The following is a 22454-nucleotide window of genomic DNA, read 5'->3' as shown; positions in this document are numbered from 1 at the left end:
GAAATATGATATTTTTCTCATAAAATAAAAGAGTTGAAATACTCAGAACTTCACATTTAGTCCATTCATTCCTGACGATTATGCCACAGGTTCTCATGTTTTCCCTTGCAATGCACTGAGGGAAAAACCTCCTTGCATGGCATATCCATCCCTGGCAGTCCTCTGCACCTATTGCCAGGCAACCAGCATTCATTGCCTCCAGGAGGGACATCTGCTCATATGGCCGGTGATCATACACCTTCCATCTCCAAGCAGAGAAGAACTCCTCAATTGGGTTCAGAAAAAGAGAGTATGCAGGAAAGCATTGTATCATCATACAAGGCTGTGCTGCAAACCATTCATTCACAAGGCGAGAGTGGTGGAAGGCAACATTATCCCAAATGATGACATACAGAGTCATGCCAGGCCTCAACAGCCCTCTCTCTTCGGGTGGAACCAGCCTTTCATTCAGGGCATCAAGAAATGTGATGAGGCGTTCTGTATTGTATGGGCCGATAGTTGGTATGTGGCAAAGGACACCATGATTGGAGATGGCAGCACACATGGTGATATTGGCGCCCCTCTGACCTGGCACTGTAACAGTGGCCCTCTCTATTTAGCTCAATTTTCTCCTCTTGCTACGGCTCCTCCACGACACATGCAAACTCCTCTTCCTCGGGCTCTTCTGCCATGGCCTCTTACTCTCCTTCTGTGCCTTAGGCCTCTTTGATCCATGCTTGCAAATAGCAACACAGAGGTGGCATCTTTTATAGATGGATGAGGACTGATTGCTGATTGAAGAGTTGTGCAAATGAGTTTCACACAGGTGCATTAGAGATTCATAATTATCAGCTGTGAATAGATGTTTTCCTTTTGTTCAACACAGTTAATCCAATAGAGTTTGGGGTCTTTCAATGAGATCTGTGGTAACTGTTTTGACAAAGGGTATGAAAAATGTGTGAAACAAATGAAAAAGTGTTAAGACATTTGCAAGGGAAGACTTCTGCTGTGCTAAGAAGGTGATGATGAAGATCAAGTGGATCCCAGTTTCATTAAGCGTGTCTTAGCAAATGAGAAAAACTGTAAATTGTACCTCCTCACAGTATGTAACGCTACAAGTTCCCATCTTCTTGCTGGACGTCCTGTCGCTCATGTTGGTCTGGCCAGAGATTTAACAGACATCACAAACATTCCATGTCATAGATATTTATGGAATATACATGTCTGTCTGACAGATTATGATAACTGAATGGATTATTTTGCATGTGATGGCTCACACGATGAAAGAATGTTTAGACGTTGTGAAGAGTGACAGTTTCACTGAGAATCAACTCATCAGTTTTGATCAGCAAGCCATGTGCATTTAGTTATTGTGCAAATTATAGACAATTGTACTTACTCTTTTGCACACATGTGCCAAAACACGTGCTTTTTGCATAAATGAATAAGAAATTCAAATCTGGTGTGAACAAGAAACTAACTGTTCAGAGATTTGAACTTATTGTTTTGAAAAAAAATAATTCTCATTCGAGACTTGAGCAAAAGCGCAGATCCAGAACTAAACTGATCCCAAATCAGTGTAACAGTGTCTGTGTCTTAGTCCAGTAAATCAGGACTGTCATGGCTCAGTCTTGATTTAGTGAGGGCTCACAATGGTTACAGTTTTAAATGTGGAAATTTAAAACATGGTTCACATTTCTGATGATGTAACTGCAGATTTAGTTTCTGATAAGTCACTTTATCCAAGCCTAAAAAAATAAAGTGCATGCACATTTTAAAAAGACTTGAATTCTGCTGAACTGAACAACAAACTTTAACATTTAAAACACAACTGAAATTAATTAGTTAAACTAGTTAGTTTAGTTAATTAGTTTTTTATTTATTTGACATATTTTGTAAAGTAAATAAAAGAACAGTAATCAGTAGTTTTTATATTTTTATTATTTAAAATGTAATATTTTATTACATACGTTTGTATAAAAATAAAATAAATGTCATAAATATTCAGGCCTATTTATAAATATATTTAATTAAATTAAATATTTAATTAAACATATGTGTAAAATAAATAATATCATATATTTTGTACAGTAAATAAAAGAACAGTAATCAGTAGATTTTATATTTTTATTATTTATAATATTATATTTTATTATATATGTTCGTATAAAAATAGAATACATGTCATAAATATTCAGGCATATTTATAAATATATTTAATTAAATTATATATTTAATTAAACATATGTGTAAAATAAATAATATCATATATAGTACAGTAAATAAAAGAACAGTAATCAGTAGATTTTATATTTGCATGATTTATAATATTATATTTTATTATATACGTATGTTCATATAAAAATAAAATACATGTCATAAATATTTAGGCCTATTTATAAATAGATATAATTAAATTCAATATTTAAATAAATACCTGAAAAATAAATAATATTATATTTTGTACAGTAAATAAAAGAACAGTAAACAGTAGTTTTTATATTTGTATTATTTCTAATATTATATTTGAGATATATATATATATATATATATATATATATATATATATATATATATATATATATATATATATATATATATATATATATATATGCATTCAAAATACATTTCTATAAATTTATAAGCATTTTTATAAATATATTTAAATATATGTATCATATAAATAATATTACAGTATATTATTAGTAGTAGTCTTAATTTAATTTAATTAATTAATTGTATTTAATCATATTAAGATTAGTTATTATTATTAATAACAATGCTAATAATAATACAATAAAATGTACATTTTTCTAAATATACTGTACGTAATCAATACATTACATTGCATGTTATATAGTAACATTAGATATTATTATTATTATTATTTTCACCTTCATGAGTCTGCAGCTTGGTGATGTTGCTGTCTCTGTGTGCAGTTTTTAAAGAGACAGACAGAGACAGAGGGGCTGAGTATCAAGTTTCGGTTGAAGGTTCCTGTGAAATTGAACTGTCCTTGAATCAGTCACAGACAAACAGATGATGCCCGTCAAAACTGCAGATCATTACAGAAACCTGCTAGAATTACACACCACATATCAATAACAGAGACAGTACTGGACCAATAAAAGTACTGGAGCTGTTAAGATGTGTAGTTAATATGTACAGACAGACTGTATCGATGACTGAATGTGATTTACTTGGAACTAGTGCGCTATCTAGAGGTGAAGATCCAAACAGACTTTCTGCTCACTCAGATGTTATTCTCAGGAGTATTCCATTAGAAAATATGTCATTATTTTGCCCTTTCTTGTCCTTATATCCCTTTTCAAATCATTACGTTCATGCTATATCAACATTATGTGAAAACAATATCAATCACGTCTCAACAATCGAGGCCAGAATAAGACAAGTCTGTGAATTTTTAGTTTGATAATGTATTTGTTTTCTCATTTATTTTATTAATTCAAACAGATCTGACATTTATTAGTTTTAAACAGCTCAGATAATTAATTAGGATTGTGTTGAATGATTCAATATTTAATGTATATTTTATAACGTCAGTTTTCATATAATGATTTAGGATTTTAACCCTAAAGAACTGGTGATGCAATTTCTATTGTAATTTGGAACCAGTCAAAATGGGATCAAACAAGAATCCTCTAATTTTTTTAATAAGATCCTAATTGATAAACTGAAATTCTTAAAAATGTAACAGAAAAATGGGAATTTACCCATACAGCAATATATGGCAATACGTGCAAAACACATTTATAAAATATATGTTCAAATAATGTTTTCACTGATATAAAAAAAGTCACATACTTGTTAATATAGGCCTATACAACTCATTTCAAAATATTCCAAAAAGTGCCATTTTCATATATATAGCATATATTTTCCCAAATACTAGTGATATTTGAATATTTACATTTATGCTCAAATATGTAAACTATAATTTTAAATACATGTTCATATCTGGCCATATATCAGATTTTGTATATGGGTAACTGTATCCATTACGGTCTTATTTTTTTATTCTTAGGGATTCTTTTGGAAATCAAAAATTAATTTGGGGTCCTTAAACAAAGAATCAGACACCAGTGCGTTTTAGAGAATGAAACTCTTTAATAGTGGTACATCTGGATCCAAACCGAATCCACTTTAGTTCTCTTTACATTATACATGGCATGTTCTCTCTCTTTTCAAAATAAAATCATGGAGAGATATTTGGCCAGTGACGCCACAGACACTTTGACAAAATGAATTTGACAGGGCAGACGTGTCGTTTGCATGCCAGATCCACAACCAATCAAAACCCATTTCAGAACGACATCACACACTCACAATAATGATACATTCATCTTTCCAACAATAAATAAACAAATCAAACTCTTCAAGAGCACAACAGACAAAGCACTGCAACACAAAGTTTCAATACGCTCATGCAGGGGTGTGTTCTATCATCGTACATATTATTAGCTTGTTTGTGTTTTATTTTTCATTTAGGCCACTTTTTGAGTTTGTTCAGCTGAGAAATGAGACTGAAAGGAAAATAATTCAAATTCAAAATAAGTTCAGACAATTCTAAACCTCAAACCCTTCATCAAATTCATCCCTCAAATTCTTGAGCAACGAAATCAATTTGTTCGAAATTGTGGACCTAATGTAGAAAACAACTAAATCATCTTTTATATAACTCAAATAACACCCCAAAATCTCACAACAAGCCAAAATAAACATCTATAGACATAAATGAGTTACTCTTTTCAGTAAATATAAGATATCTACACCTACATATGAAGAGACATTTGCATGTGACAATGAAAAAATAATGTTTTTCATATTTTTTAACTTATCAGGCAGACATTTATACACATTTAGCAATGTTGTTCCCCACGACAAATTCCAAACAAATGTTTATATCTTTACTTTCCTGGCATACACACAACAAAATAAAATTATATACGATTATAAAGCCCGAAACGTTCTCTACGCAAGTACACGAACGCAAACATTTGTAGTTACTCGAGCTCAATTTCACACGTCGTTGCGTTCTGAGATGAAACAAATACACATTGCATTCTCAGCATTGCCACAAGGGGCGCTATAGTGTGCATTAGCATAAACTGTCTTCTTCTATGGTCAGTTTGTTCTTTGAGGTCATCTACAGTCGGTCATCTTAAAGCAAAAGTTTTAAGAGAATCTTGCGGAGCAAGTTAAAATTAGTTAAATTGTCGGCATGTGTCGACAACGTGTGATTATCGCACAGAAATGTAAAGGTTACTTTATCGCCCCCTTGAGTACTGACGGTTTTTTACAGCGACATGTTAAGAATGTTCAACGTGACCATGCGTTTACAATGGCCAAACATTCACATCTGCATACTTGCGTAGAGTATGTTTCTGGCCTTAGTGTACTTCAGTGCATGTAGACAGCAGCAACAGGGCCTGTTTGTCAGTACAATCAGACCAGGCTAAATGGCTTTTATTTTGTATTATGTGGCCGTGATCGTGCATATTCCTGCGATATTGCACAATTAGATTTACCAACCTTCAAAATGTTGTGAAATGTGATGAGAAGGCAATATTTTTAAAAACACGACATATATTGCTAAACAGAGCTGTTGGATTGAGCAGTAGTAGCTTTTCAGGAAAAGCTTCACAAACACAAACTCTCGGTTATGCCGTATGATGTATTACTACAACCTACAAGAGGCTGACAGGAGACCGATGGAGGAATTTTAGAGGAAGGAGGCACGGATAGTAAGCAAAGGCCATTCAGTTTTCTGAGGAAGCAGCTAGGGTTAAAGTCAGAACGAGTTTAGGACACCTTTAACCCAGTGAAAAAAGACCAAGACAGCAACTGAAGTTCATTTCAGCTACACTGACGACAAAGTTCACGAAGGCAAGAATGAAGTCTGAAGCGTGTCCTTATGGCGGCGATCAGAGTGCGTTTTGACGTATCATTATTATTATAAAAAGCTGAAAATGTAAACTGTATAATTGTTATCGTTCGTTATTAAAGAAATGTTTTGGTGGAAGCCACCAACGAATTCGACAAGACTAACAATAAAAGCGGTTATCGCTAATTTCTAAATGGCCTTTTTTTTACTCGCGTTTGAGTGTAAAAGCATCATAATTTCAAGGAAACAAAAAGCGTTTCTGGAATGTAAAATAAATAAATAAATAAATAAAATTAAAAAACAATAAAACCACCTGAATTTTTTTTTTTTTTTTTTTGTGTGTTGAATTAAAGTCTCCAAATGTTTAAAGACGTAATAATAATAATAATAATAATTATAATAATCTGCCTGCCCAGATTAGGTCAAAAACTCACTGTTGTTTGTATTTTACATTTTATTTTGGCAAAACAAAAATCATAACATTTGATTTACCATAGCTAAGGCATAAAAATCTTGTTTTGGTCTAAACTGGGCACTGGGCAAGCCAAAAGTGCAAAACAGCAATAAATAATTGTCAATAAATTAACAACAAAATTTTCACAAAAGTTTTACATGAATAAATAAACCTAACATATAATGTCACGTTGTAGTCACCTCCACTGTCACCCTGAGCGTGTCCTGCGTGTTTCCGTGGCAACTCAGGGTTCAGAGGTCACCGTAGAGTAGGGTCACATGAGGACATTGCCGCGGGTGTCGGGTAGCCGTAAGCCTACCAGACCTCCACAGACCAGTACAGATGACGCCAGCAGGATCGGAATAGATTTACTGATTCCGACCAATGAACCAAATATTAGATTCCCCAATACTGCGGCCAGCTTACACATGGCATTACAAAACCCAAAGCCAGTTCCCCTACAGGAGAGAGAGAATGAGTATTAGCAATTAGCAATATTAGAAGTGTTAGCAATTTGATAGTTTTTATGTCTAAAGTCTCTTTCACGAGATTTTAGGCTTCATCGCACATGCCATATTACCTTCCACAAAGATATAGCATATAGCATCACAACGAGTGATTTTACGGGTTGCTAGGAAACGAGAGCGGAAAGTGTGGAAAGTGTGGACAGTAAAATATTAGGCCTCATTCAAGAAACCTGAGTTGAACGAATTTCTGTGTAAATCATTTGTAAAACCATGCTTATGTTAATTTTAGCATTCAATTCAATGCAACAATTTATGAATAAATGGATCTGTGAACAATTAACACAAATTCTGCTTGTGTTTCATAAATGAGGCCCTGTGAATGCAGACATAAGAGTGCACTGTACAGGTGGTACTCAACCAGAATGGCCTTTTAACCGCCACAGTTGCCGCTGCAATTATGCATTAGCAGCTTTAACCACTAAGTGGTGCTATAACCATAGAATTTTAATAGGCTGGAACTGAATGCCTTAGAGCTCTTTATCACAATGCCACATCCAGTTGATTTAGGCTATTGCATTGTTTATTAACAAATGAAAATGTCACTATTCTAGCCTATTTCGTTCTGACTTAACAAAGGTCCAAACTGTCCCTTCGTGCCACCTGGCGGTGATTTTGTGGACAGGTTTCACATGCGGCTTATGTGCTTTTACCACGGTGGTATACGTGGCGGTAAGGGCCATTCTGGTTGACTACCTACTGTATGATTTTCTGACATGCATCGTTTTTTCTCTGAAAGTGCCTACGGTGCTGTGTCAAACTTGATGTACTATATCTAGATACTAGGGGTGTAATGGTACACAGAAGTCACGGTTCAGTACGTACCTCGGCTTTGGGGTCACGGTTCGATACGAGTTCGGTACAACAGGAAAAAGCAACAAATACCAAATGCTAGGTTTCTTTTGATTTATTTTGAACAGACAGTAGTGCAAATTACAGTTTGTTCCACCTAGCGGCATTTAGTCCCCCCTGAGGTAGTTGGTACAGTACAGACTCCTTTAGTGTATTAAGCACTAAGCAGTAAACAGAATGCACTCTTGCATAGGACATATTATTTTGTAGTGTTGATAAAAAACAAAAGGTATTTGGTCACAATCAGCTACAAAACTGAAAAGCATCTCTTGTGTTATAAAAGTACAAAATAAATAGAATAATGAAAAATAAAACTTGTGCATTAGGAGAAGCCATTATTGTTTTGGGTTGGTCATAGATGGTCTCTTCTTCTTCTGGTCTTTTTCCTGTTGTGGCAGTTAGCAAACAGCATTGCATTACCGCGCGCACCCCTTCTGGATTGGAGTGGATCGCCTGTGACTGACTCAGATGTATTCTTCGTCTGACTGCATGCACCGAACCGTGACGGTTCGGGACGAATACATGTACCGTTACACCCCTACTAGATACACAAAGCTTTAGTATCTCTTCCATCGTCCCCCGTAATCATATATCATGTGAATTGCATGGTAATCATTGACTGTGTCTTGAAAGTTAAGCTGCAAGTGGGGTCAAATTTATAACGGTTTGAACTTTGAGCGTTAAGCTACAACATGCTAGCAGGGGTAACATTGCAGTTTGGCGTTTTGTAACATTTGTTCAATGCACTGGGAAATGGTGATGCAACACACGTGAAAGGGCTTTAAGGATATGTGTATGTGCTTGTTAGTGATTGTGTGAATGTATATGTCCATATACCTCCTGTCAGTGGGATACAGTTCGGCCGTCACCACATCTAGTGAGTTCCAGGCAGAGATACTGAGTCCATTATAAAGGCAGAGCATCGCAATCATCATCGATTCACTCGTACCGAACCACAGAAAGAAACAACTGATGCCTGACAACACCATAGAGCCACCTGAACAACAACACAACGAAAACATAAATGCGATCAACACAACAACATCAACCAATTGTGTTTAATTTAGTAATTGGGTGAATCTCGTTAAAACTGTGATAAATTATCCGGGTCATTTTTCAGCCCAAAATCAAACATTGCATTTACATACAGTACATTGCATTCCTCATAAAGAAAATTAAGCATGTTTATGATGTTAACTGATAAATGAAAACAATTTATGTCATTATTTTTTAAGACATCTTCACTATGCAACATTTTTCCCAAGTGCCTAAAACTTTTGCACAGTACTGTGTATATATTAATATATTACAATATATACACTATATATTCTTACAAATCTATTTTTACAATTATCAGTTAAAATAACTATACATAATGTTAATTCAATTGTAAATTGTAGAATTATTTTTTATTTGTAAGTATACATGGTAGTATTTTAGTAGTACTGAATTTATGCAGATTTTTTAAAAACAATTATAATCTAATTGTTTTGATATGGTAATCTATAGTGAAGCTACATACCTAACATGCTCAAACGGCCAACTTTATCCATCAGGAGGGCGGAGACTATGTTGCCTGGCAACACGGCTAATGTTCCAAGGAAGTTTATGAAATACACCCAATACGCACTGTAGTCGTCCTCAAATGTCATCTGACATCCTGTCTTATTGAGCGCAAATGTGGAGTTGATCACAGAAGAACCGATGAATTTTGAGTCGTCAATATCTGTATAAAACAATCAAAAGATACTGTGTTACTTGCATTTAGAAGATATTTTTCAGCTTATAATATTTATCAAATGCAACTTATAGGACAACTAGTGGAAGCAACAGACAGAGAGGCCGATCGCTGGATAGGTAGACTGCTAGCTAGCTAGATAGGTAGACCACTAGATAAATAGAGAAACCGCTAGTAAGACTGAGACCGCTAGCTGGCTAGACAGATAGACCGCTAACTAGATAGACTGCTAGTTAGCTAGTTAGATAGACAGATAGACTGCTAGTTAACTAGCTAGATAGACAGATAGACTGCTAGTTAACTAGCTAGATAGAGAGATAGACCGCTAGTTAGCTAGCTAGACAGACCGCTAGCTAGTTAGACAAATAGACCACTAGTTAACTAGATAGCTAAATAGACAGATAGACCGCTAGTTAACTAGCTAGATAGACAGATAGACCATGAGTTAGCTAGCTAGACAGATAGACTGCAAGTTAGCTGGTTAGATAGACAGATAGACTGCTAGTTAACTAGCTATATAGAAGATAGTCTGCTAGTTAGCTAGCTAGATTGACAGATAGACCGCTAGCTAGATAGAAAGCTAGTTAGCTAGCTAAATAGACTGATAGACCACTTGTTAACTAGCTAGATAGACAGATAGACCGCTTGCTAGCTTGACAGATAGACTGCTAATTAGCTAGCTAGCTAGACAGATAGACTGCTAGTTAGCTAGCTAGATAGACAGACAGACTGCTAGTAAGCTAGATAGATAGACTGATAGACCGCTAGCTAAATAGACAGATAGACTGCTAGTAATCTAGCCAGATAGACAAATAGACCTCTAGCTAGATAGACAGATAGATCACTAGTTAGCTAGCTATATATACATATAGACCACTAGCTAGACAGGCAGACATTCGTTGACTAGCTTGATAGACAGATAGGCCACTGGTTAGCTAGCAAGATTGACAGACAGACCGCTAGCTAGATAGACAGATAGATTGCTAGTTAGCTAGCTAGCTAGATAGACAGATAGACTGCTAGCTAGATAGACGGATAGACCGCTAGTTAGCTAGCTAGATAGACAGATAGACAGATAGCTATAGATGCTTTAATGTCCTCTGGTCATAGTTAGAAGTACATTTTGTACCCAGCACATGAGGGTCTTTAGGAAATTTAACTTCTGATGAAAAACCTATTACTGCATTTCAGCATGCACAGCAAATCTATGCCTCTCCTCGTACACGATCTCTACACTTTTGCAAAAAGCCTGTTTCCACATTTACTCCCCCTCTCTGTCATTTTGTTTCTTTAGCTGTTATGAAACTGCAACATTAGAGAAGTGAACTCAATTTCCCATGAGGCCTCTATTCTCTCTCTCTGGTGTGAGTGTGTTTACATTTGTTCTGCTGAGTTCTGGAGTTTGTACAAGGCGGTTTCCTGAGTCAGCCGGACCTCTCAAATGACCCGATCGCTGTCTGCTTCTATAACCATTTGTAATAAAAACCAGCCTACGCACACACAGTATAATTTCACATTTGCACATTACCCCTTATCCTATTTACCATTCAGTTTCTCCAGTATTTTAAATAAAATTCTTCAATAAGTTAAACACTTTGAAGCTCCAACCAGCTGTGAAATGAAAACATTAAAACATTTGATTCCAAGTAAAAAAGTGTTTCAGACATTGTGTAATTGAATGTAATTATCTAAATTATTATACTTATTATATATTTATTTATAATTATTTAAATATAATTATTGAATCATTATATATTGAAGGGCCTTTCGCAACAAATATTGACGTATGCCATTAACTGCGATTAATTTTAATAATTAATCGACCTATCATGCAATTAAATTTGAATAGAAATTGTATTCAATTGACAGCACTAGTTTAAATGTTATCACTGAAAATCAATTTCTTTGCAAATATTTTTACTGTAATTTAACAGTCATGTCCGGAACACTTCTCTTGAACTCTCTAAAACATCATCATGTTCTAAATGCTTAAGGAATCTAGGTGAATTCATGTTTTTGTTGTTATTGTTGCTGTATCGGCCTTCTTCTAAGCTTTAATCTTTGATCCTGTTTCTCTAATGCATCCACTCGTATTTTTGCCTCCAAATGCCGATAAATTACAACCAATTTAAACTTCAAAGTCAAGGGTTTTTAATACATTGTGATATTTAAACATCAAACATCTCTCTCTCTCTCTCTCTCTCTGTTCTCTGTGGCTCAGTGGAGCTCAACAGAACATGCTGTGTTACAGCTCAGATCACTGATATGTGAAGAACCGACAAGAGCAGAACAAAGCCCTTCTTTTGTTTTCTTTTCTTCCAATATAATAGAGCAAGGGTTGGTTTTTTTTTAAAGTCATGCCCCAAAGCAGAAGTCTGACACAGTCTCCTAAGTTTCCATTGGCCTGTCAAGGTGTACAAAGTAATTCCATTGTCATGAGGACAAACATATGGCAAAATAATGCAAAATACAGATTCAGATTATTAATAGAAACATTTATAGCCATTAATCACACATTAGTGTATGACACATTGCCGAATGAGTCTGTCAGACTGAATTTAAGGTTATTAATCATTGGTGAATTGCTCCTAGGGCTGCACCGATACACCTTTTTCTCTTCTGGTCCGATATCTGACATCTCAGTATCAGCCGATACCGATCCCGATCCGATACCAATGTTGTTTTTTTCATAATCAGTTTAGAATATCTTTAGCTCATTGTATGGAACTAATTGGAGGTAGTTTCTTGTGTCTTGCGAGTGATGACCGTCAATCAACCTTGGGGGCAGGACTGTAGCAGCGGTTTATATACTCTTGCGTAATGATTGACAAGATTAGATGAACAAGCTTCCTTTAGAATTCCGTTTGAAAACACGGGCCACAGTCCCGCCCCCAAGGCTGACTGACAGGTGTCCCTGGTTAACAGCACAAATGCAATTGCAAAGGTATTATGAATCCATTTGAATTTTGGCAAGGTGCGTGATGCTGAGGAAACTAAATCACAAATGGAGACAATGGGCCTCATTCATGAAACACGAGCAGAAAGAACTTTTGTGTAAAGCCGTTTGATGTAAATTCTCGGATTCATGAGAGTTTTTGTATTTTCAAAACGTTAGTTGGTACGAACAAAATTTACACCTGCTCCCGAACATGTGTAAATCATGTGTAAGACATCCGAACTTGTGTTCTTTCAGGCATCTGTAATGACAACGTTTTGATAGAAGTTAAATTAAATAAGTAATGAAAAAAATAACTAATAATTAAATGAGTGAAATTGGGGTCCTGGGTAGCTCAGCGAGTATTGACGCTGACTATCACCCCTGGAGTCGTGAGTTCGAATCCAGGGCGTGCTGAGTGACTCCAGCCAGGTCTCCTAAGCAACCAAATTGGCCCAGTTGCTAGGGAGGGTAGAGTCACATGGGGTAACCTCCTCGTGGTCGCTATAATGTGGTTCTCGCTCTACACGCGCTACGTCTCCGTGGTAACGCGCTCAACAAGCCACGTGATAAGATGCGCAGATTGACAGTCTCAGACGCGGAGGCAACTGAGATTCGTCCTCCACCACCCGGATTGAGGCGAGTCACTACACCACCATGAGGACTTAGAGCACACTGGGAATTGGGCATTCCAAATTGGGGAGAAAAGGGGAGAAAAAAAAATTAATAAATAAAAAATAAATAGTGAAATTAACCTTAAAAAATAACATAAATTGGTAAAAAAAAAAAAAAACATTTAAAAAAAAATGAAGAGAAAGAAAAAATTGCTTTTTTTTTAAACCATAGCATATACATATTTAGAAATGTTTCTTTACTGCTTGAATTTATTTTTTCAAAGTGTAATTTTTTTCCCAACTCTGCTTATCGTTTTTCCAGCAGAAGTGCTTGATTTTTCTCAAAAACAATTATGCCCTCTAACGTGACTGGTTGGATAGTTTTTTATTTGATATGAGCTCTATAATTTAGGTTTTATAATTTAGTAGTGGCATCGGTAAATCACGTTCAGTTGAGAACGGCTAGTCAGTGCTAATGCTGTTAAACATGTGATAACAGTAAGTCCTCACTTTCTTTGAGACGTTATTGAGCTTGCTAAATCAAAATTGAATTGAATGCACTTCATTCATTAAATCGATTTCATTACTGTTCCGCATAGTCTGGTCCCTTCCTTATAAGCCTTTTTATGGGCGTGGATTATGATCATTGTTAATGAACATGCACACGCCCCCTATTTACCAATGTTTGGAATTCACTAACATATTTTATGTGCAAATTACGAATTTACTCATGTTTATGAAGGTTTCATGAATGAGACCCATTGCCGTTATTATTTCAATACAACACTGGAAATTCAATTAGAATTTTGATAGACACTTTGTGCTCACGATGAGGAAATGCAAACGTAAATACACGATTTGCGATTCTATTTGATTATTTTCTGGACAAAACTTCCATAAATGTGATGCATTTTCCAGCATCAATTCTCAGATTAGATTTACAGGTTTCCCCACTCTTTTTGACCAAAACATTTCCATGACTTTCCCAGTCATTTGGATAAGGATTTGTAGGACTGAACTAACAAAGCAATTTCTACTAGATGAAATATATTAGTTGAGCACAACTAGAAAAATTTATATTCACTACAGAAATTTCCATGACGTTTCCAATTGTAAAATTCACTGACATTTTCACGATTTGACAAGACACGGTCTTACCTGTATTATAGAAGAAAGCTTCTATGATGGTGCAGTTCTTGAAGTACGAGCCAATGGAGCTCACGTCCTCAAAATAACAGCTCTGAAATGTGGAGTCGATGAAAGTCACGGATTTAAACTTCATGCTAACAAATCTGAAAAACAGGACAGGAGAGGAAACTGCTTTTAATCAGCTAGAGATACTGGAAATATCCATGTCAAAACATGAAATATCAAAGACTAAGAATTACTAACATCAATAATTAAAAAACGTTCTGACATTTGGAACCAATAAGGATATAATCGTCATCAAATTCAAATGGAAAAAGAAACATTTACATTTATGCATTTGGCAGATGCTTTTATCCAAAGTGTCTTACAGTGCCCTTATTACAGGGACAATCCCCCTGGAGCAACCTGGAGTTAAGTGCCTTACTCAAGGACACAATGGTGGTGGCTGTGGGGATCGAACCAGCAACCTTCTGATTACCAGTTATGTGCTTTAGCCTACTACGCCACCACCACTCACGAAACAAAACACATCTCAATTGCTTCTCACACACAGCGATGAGATGAAATGGAGACTTTTACTGAAAGATAGATCGATGGAAGATAGATTGCTCAGATTTGCTCAAAATATCCTCAATCAAACTTCAGAGATCTCAATATGAACTCAAACATTTCTTATCAAACTCTCCCAAAACCATGTTATCTAAACTACACAATGCAATTCATCTTGCATTTTCATCCAGTTATTTTTCTATTCTGAAAATTCGGTCAGTGTGTTTCATATTTTTGTGCGCAGGATACAAACGTTGCTCTTCGCAGTTTGATGTAATCTGTTCATAAATGTGCTGCTCACTGTGACACAGGAGCTGTACGCTAAAACAACACAGATAAGACAGTCCTCCCATTCATGAGAGGAAGAGATGGTAGAAAAAAGAGAAATAAAGAGAAAAGGAGGAGACAAGAGATAAGAGGTTTTTAATTTCCTGGCGCTGTGTCTGGCTGAGACATTACCACAACATTTATGAGAGAGAGATCAGACCACAGAGAACAATAACACACATGGAAACCAAATGTTATGACCAGTATTACTCGAGCACCTTAATGTGTTTGTTGAAGAGCACAAGACCACATCATTCACTTCTTATTCATTTATCCTTATCTAGCTTTTCATTTCAAACCAAGGCTGAAATAGACTACATGGAAAAGGTTCGTACACTGTGTGCTAACTAGACAGGATGCGACAAATTTCCGGTGATAAGCAATTTGTCTTTTAAACAAAACAGAATAAAATGATACCGAATAGAATGTAACAAAATAAAATTATACTTTACTGAAAGTCAAGCCTAATTTTAGGGACCATTAAGATTTTTTTGCATAGTTTATAATTAAATACTATATTATATAAATAAATAATATAATAATGCGGGAAAAGTGTTAACCTAAAATGGTTGAGGGTGTAGTAAACATTTAGAGTGACAAGCAATTTGTCTGTTGAATAATACAGAATTAAATAATACAGAATAATAGAACAGAACTAGATAGAATAGAATAGAGAAGATAAAAAAGAATAGAATACAATGAAAGTGAATAGAACAACAGAATAGAATAGAATAAAACAGAACATAAAAGGATGGAACAGAGTAGAACAAAATAGAATTGTAGTAAAGTAAAAGTTTGCAGTGACAAGCAATTTGTCTGTTGAATTAAATAATAGAGAATAATAGAACAGAAATAGAATAGAACAGAACAAGGTATAATATAATATAACAAAATAGAATAGAATAGAACAAAACAAGATATAATAGAACAGAATAGAATAGAATAGAACAAGATAGAATAGAATAGAATAGAACAAAACAAAATAGAATAGAATAGAACAGAACAAGATAGAATAGAATAGAATAGAACAAAATAGAATAGAATAGAACAGAACAAGATAGAATAGAATAGAACAGAACAAGACAAAATAGAATAGAATAGAATAGAATAGAATAGAACAAGATAAAATAGAATAGAATAGAATAGAACAGAACAAGACAAAATAGAATAGAATAGAATAGAATAGAACAAGATAAAATAGAATAGAATAGAATAGAACAAGACAAAATATAATAGAATAGAATAGAACAGAACAAGATATAATAGAATAGAATAGAACAAGATAAAATAGAATAGAATAGAATAGAACAAGAAAAAATATAATAGAATAGAATAGAACAGAACAAGATATAATAGAATAGAATAGAATAGAACAGAACAAGACAAAATAGAATAGAATAGAATAGAACAGAACAAAAAAAAGATGGAACAGAGCAGAACTGAACGGAATAAAATAGAATTGTATTAAAGTAAAAGTTTGCAGTGACAAGCAATTTGTCTGTTGAATTAATAAACAATAATAGAACAGAACAAGATAGAATAGAATAGAATAGATAAAAAGAATCTAATACAATAAATGTGAACAGAACAACAGAATAGAATATTATAGAACATAATATGATGGAACAGAGCAGAGCAAAGCAGAACAGAGAAGGAGTGAATAGAATCAAATAGAATTGCATTACAGAATGCGTTGGAATAATTTTACAACAATAATGAGGCTAACCTAAAAACAGTTAAGGGCGTGGTTAACATTTCACACTAAACATGAAACTGCTGCGCGACACAATCTCAGTCAATCACATCATTTTAGACCAATGAGATTTCAAAGTGGGCTGTACATAACAGGTGTAAAAGTCAGAGGGAGGGTAAATTTGGTCATGAAAACTAAAGTAGCACTGTTTTTGGTGCAAGAAACCTTGACTTACATTATAAGTAGACTTCAGGGGAAAATATCAAATTAAATGTAGAATATGACCCCTTTGTATGAAAGACATTAAACAGAGAAGGTTTTTAATGTCACACCTGTCGTTGATGAAGACTCCGTTATAATGTATCTGGTTCTCCAGAGTGAAATTAAAGGTGAAATCTTCAATCCTCTCGTTATTGTGCATCTTCACACGGGACGCGTATTCATCCGCCTGCAGGTGCTTTATGACGTCAGGGAACCAGACAGAAAGACCGTAATACCTGCACACAGGAAATGCCATCAGCGTGAACTCTGAGACACTGGAGATGAGAGATGTGACTCTGAGACAGGTTGTGTTTGAGTGACTAACAGAGACTGACTCCAGTTACAGCTCTCTGATGTATTTACAGTGTGTGTCGCAGGTGGTTGACACCAACTCTTAGTTAATTAATTTCTGTTGCTCAGTGGTGTCTCCAGTCTCACAGAAAGAAAAGACAGAGGCATCTGCTCTCGGTTTAATTAGCTGCTAAAGTGTGTGTGTGTGTGTGTAAATCCTCATATTTCTCTTTTATTCTGTTTTGAAGAAAGTAAGCTGAGTTTGTCTATTACAGAGTGTATTAGAATTAAACAATACAGAATAGAAAAGAACAAAATAGAAAAAGATAGAAAACAAGAATAGAATAGAACACTGCTTTAGAATAGAATATTTGTAGTTTTTAGTTGGGTTTCGTGAGTAAAGTGTGGAGTTACACATCACTGTGGAGCCCGTTCATCCAGACTTAAACTCTAATAAATACAGTTATTAAACACTGACTAGTCCCCTTCACACAGCTCCGCCCCTTGGCCTAACCACTGTACGACAGCTACTTAAAACATGGTGATTATAGGGGCAACACTTCATTATAGTGCCAGAGGGGGAGAGAGATTGAGAGAGAGGCAGAAAGATATAGGGCTGTATGTCTCGCAATACCTCCTGATGAAAACAGAATGGATCATATATTTACCATATTAAAAATGTCATATACTGTAAATGCACTAATAAATGTCCGTGTCATATTTCCACCCCAAAATAAAAAATAAAAAAAATAAAATAAAAAAAATTACATTTTACTTTAAGAAAACAAAAATTTCATTAAAATCATTTTTATTATATATTTTCTGATTTAAAAAAATTATATATATATATATATATATATATATATATATATATATATATATATATATATATATATATATATAATAATTATTATTATTATTATTAAAATCAGAATAAATAAAAAAACAACAACCATGATGTATACTAACTTACAATAGTATGGCTGGGAGATATGACGATATATATCGTGGCGAAGATATATAGTGTCAATCAATAGAGATTTTGCTATATCATGTATATACAGCGAAATGTAAATATCCATGTGTGCGGTGTGTGTGTGTGTGTATCTATCAGTGGGCAGGGCTTCACGTGAGACTGAGAGAATTTAAGAAACATGGCTTTACAAGCATTAAAAATTAAATGAAATTCAGCTAATTTTATGAGATTCATCTTGGGTGCGTTGCCTATAGATGCTAAATATGCTTCTCATCTGACACATGCAACTCTGTTTAACGTGAGTGTCTCTGGAGTGCGCAAGTGCGCGTGAGTCCAGCTGGCTTCCTGATATTTGTGCTCCAGAGACAGGAGAGCGCAGATCAGGATCACTCGTGCTACTCAATACGGCTTCTCACAATATCGTATCGTAGACCACAAAATGTATGTGATCCATTTGAATTATGCTGAGTTTTTTTTTTTTTTTTTTACCTGAAAGCACTATGGAGAAATTCAACCATTTCAATTGGCCAGACAGCCCAACATTCTAACCACCACTGATGAGGAAAACAGCTACAACACTGTGTCATGTACCAAAATAAAGGGGTTTTAATCTCTACATCATCGAATGATGTTTGATATTATGAAACAAACCAGCCATGTTTGTCTTCTGATATTCATATACACTGATGAGCCAAAACATTATGACCACTTACAGGTGATCTGAATAATGCTGATCATCTCCTAACAAGGCCACATGTCAAGGCGAGGGTAACGAAGGCTATCCCGTATGGTCCGAACCGACAGAAGGTCTACTGTGGCACAAGTAATATAAACTTTTAATGATGGTTACGGGAGGAATGTGTCACAACACATAGTGCATCACACCCTGCTGCGTATGGGGCTGCGTAGCTGCAGACCGGTCAGAGTGCCCATGATGACCCCTGTTCACCATTGAAAGCACCTACAATGGGCACGCGAGCGTCAGAACTGGAACTTGGAGCAGTGGAAGAATATTGCCTGGTACGATGAGTCCTCTTTTCTTTTACATCATGTGGACGGCCGTGTACGTGTGTGTCGTTTACCTGGGGAACTGATGGCACCAGGATGCACTGTGGGAAGATGACAAGCCGGCGGAGGGAGTGTGATGCTCTGGGAAATGTTCTGCTGAGAAACCCTGGGTCCAGCCATTCATGTGGATGTCAATTTGACACGTGTCACCTACCTAAACATCATTGCAGACCAGGTACACCCCTTCATGGCAAAGGTGTTCCCTGATGGCAGTGGCTTCTTTCAGCAGGATAATGCGCCCTGCCACACCAAACATTGTTCAGGAATGGTTTGAGGAACATGATGAAGAGTTTGTGGTGTTGTCCTGGCCTCCAAATTCCCCAGATCTCAATCCGATTGAGCATGTCCGATCCACGGCGGCTCCACCTCGCAACTTACAAGACTTGAAGGATCTACTGCTAATGTGTTTGTGCCAGATACCACAGGACACCTTCAGGAGTCTTGCAGAGTCCATGCCATGGCAGGTCGGCGCTGTTTTGGTGGCACGTGGAGGACCAACAGCATATTAGGCAGGTGGTCATAATGTTTTGGCTCAAATTGCAACTTAAAAAATATGAAAATAAAATACAATCATTAGATTTTTCACATTATTAGAACAAGATTTTTCACATTATAGTAGGCTACTGACAGGGGAAGTGGCTTTAAATGTGCTTAATTATCATTCAGATAATGTCACAATACAAAAATGTTAATGGTCCTAAAAATATCCAAATATAACTTCTTAAAAAGTTGTGTGTAATAATGTGGTCGTGAATCACGTTTCAATCCAGCCAATCAGACGGCGGCTATCAGAGCCAAACTGTCTCACCCGAACGACAGCGAGAACCAAACCACGGCCAGCTTCACAGTGTTGTCCTTGACGGGGTAATCCCAACACTTCAGGAACGTACGCCAAATCTGCACACACACAAACACATGCACACATTAATGCATAACACACAAATAAAACACCTGCACGTAATGTGAACTTTTAGATTTCATTAGATCACTCCTTTAAGAAATGCTGAGGCAAAGATTAATCAGCAGAACATTTGGTCCGTTTAGATTCCAGCTGGACTAATTTATTTTACTAAAAGGAGTGTCAGGAGAGTCTGAAAGTGTTTATGCAAACAAATAATGTTTTATTATGTAGCAAAATCCTTTCTTTGCTCTCCTGCTTTTTTATATCAGCAATGAGATTGTGCGCTGAGAGCGATTTAAATGTGTTTTTGTGGTCAACCAAAATGGGTTTTTAATGGCTGATACCAATAATGATATCTAGAAAGCAGGGTGGCCAAAAGCTGACAGGATGCTGATATATAACATAAAGTTCAGTTTAATAACATAGAAAATTGCTGAAATTGATGAATCAGTTTACACACAAACATACTGTATATATACTGAGACATCAAACACACACCCTCTCTCCAAAAACCCGCACCCCCTCCCCCCAAGACTCTCAGCCAACCCGATGTCAGCAATCCCGAATGTGCAATACGACTGACAAGCAAAGAGCGTTTCTGATTGGCTAGTTTTGTGATTGGCTAAAAAAGTGTGGTCCGCCCCCAGTCTTTTTTTAGCCGTTTACAAAAAGTACCATCAACAGGGTTGCCACCTTGGTCCCGCAAAATTGGCCTTTATACCAAATCATAAAAGCAATAAAACATACGCTTTCTCCTTATTTAATATATAAATTAAAGCAAAACAGCATATCATTCATTTAAACAATAACATCAACATTTTTATTGTGTAAAAGTTTCAAGTAATAGTTACTTATTCTGTGCCTTACAGGACGGACATCCCTATTTTCTAGTTTTAAAATATATAAATTAGTTCCCGACCGATATATCGGTCGGCCGATATTATCCTCTCACCGATATATCGGTATCGGCGTATATGTTTACCGATATGCACCAATATGAAAACTTTTTTTCAGAAGATATAATGCAGAAAAAACAATGCTTTAGAATTGGTGTCATAATGTAGTTTGTCCAGCAGAGCGTGCTCCGACTCCATTGTTTACAGAGCTGACTCTGAACTGACGGTGGCTCTGCAGACAGGGCGGAGTTCAGCGGTGTCATAACGGTAAGTTGTTAACTAGTTTGATAAATACATACTGGAAAGTTAATAAACAATGACCCCATCATTTTCCCTTTTCAATATAACTAATATAACATTAACCCTGTCCCTGACAACCATGTCACTCATGTCTGTTTGCTGTTAGCCAGCTATAGTTTGTCAGTGCAGTCAGTAATGTAGCAGACTGAAAGGTAAACATCAGAGCATCTTTTTTGCAGCTCAGCAGACAACGGTGCGGTGGTTGATTGTGTCTGTTGAGTGTTGATTTCACGCTATGTTATTACCTAGTTGGTGAGATGCAATGCTGGAAAGTAAAATAAACAACGTCCGTCTTTTACTCTCCGTGACAAAGAGCAAATAGCTAACTAGCCAATCACGTAGCTACTTTCATTGTTGTCAGCTGAGTGGAAGCTAATGAGTAAACATGTAATCACCAAACTGGTTTGTTCAGGATTCACAGTTCGGTACCCCCTTCAACTGAACAATTCCAGTCGTGTCATTTCTAAAATGTAATATTTAGAAGTCTGGTTTACCACCATTGAAAGTTTCCCCTGAACTTGTATAGCAGAATACGGTGTAACACGGCTGCCGCTGTCTATCTCTTGACTCAGCAGTATTAATATAGTCAGCATTTGACTGATACTAAACAGTAATACTGATGTTTATTTAGCTATATATTTTATTTGTATTTATTCTTTATTTAAATGGTCAGCAATTGACTGATACTAAACATACAGTACTGATGTTTATTTAGCTATTTTTTGTATTTTTATTTATTCTTTATATTCTGTGTTCATTTCTAGAATTTGTTGACAATGTATAATAATGTCAAATATTCTTTGATAAAAATATTTAAGAAAGCAGCCTTCTGAGTACCTTTGCATGGTCATATCGTTGCAAAATTGGTGAAAAATCCACATAGAAAAGGTCTGTTTTCATTCCAGCTCAAAAATTAACTATAACGGCCAACATATCGGTAATTGGTGAATTTTCCCTCTCTAAAATCGGTATCGTATCGGTCTCAAAAATCCCATATCGGTCAGGCTCTAATACAAATACGAAATTAAGCAGCATTTAAACA

General features: G+C 35.7%; 1 protein-coding gene across 1 annotated transcript in view; it reads right to left on the bottom strand.

The window, feature by feature from the left end:
- Positions 1 to 4086: 4086 nt before the first annotated feature.
- Positions 4087 to 22454, bottom strand: part of LOC127429241 (synaptic vesicle glycoprotein 2C-like) — a 63383-nt gene continuing 45015 nt past the window's right edge. Inside the window, exons 8-13 of the mRNA XM_051678153.1 lie at positions 20124 to 20212; positions 17052 to 17216; positions 14160 to 14293; positions 9237 to 9440; positions 8552 to 8711; positions 4087 to 6796 (exon numbers count right to left, since the gene is read on the bottom strand). Coding sequence (XP_051534113.1) covers positions 6613 to 6796; positions 8552 to 8711; positions 9237 to 9440; positions 14160 to 14293; positions 17052 to 17216; positions 20124 to 20212 — 936 coding nt within the window. The 3' untranslated portion in view covers positions 4087 to 6612. The remainder of the gene's footprint in view (positions 6797 to 8551; positions 8712 to 9236; positions 9441 to 14159; positions 14294 to 17051; positions 17217 to 20123; positions 20213 to 22454) is intronic.

This window comes from Myxocyprinus asiaticus, chromosome 38, assembly GCF_019703515.2.
Source record: "Myxocyprinus asiaticus isolate MX2 ecotype Aquarium Trade chromosome 38, UBuf_Myxa_2, whole genome shotgun sequence".
Classification (NCBI taxonomy): Eukaryota; Metazoa; Chordata; class Actinopteri; order Cypriniformes; family Catostomidae; genus Myxocyprinus; species Myxocyprinus asiaticus.
This window is presented reverse-complemented; position numbering and strand designations above follow the sequence as displayed.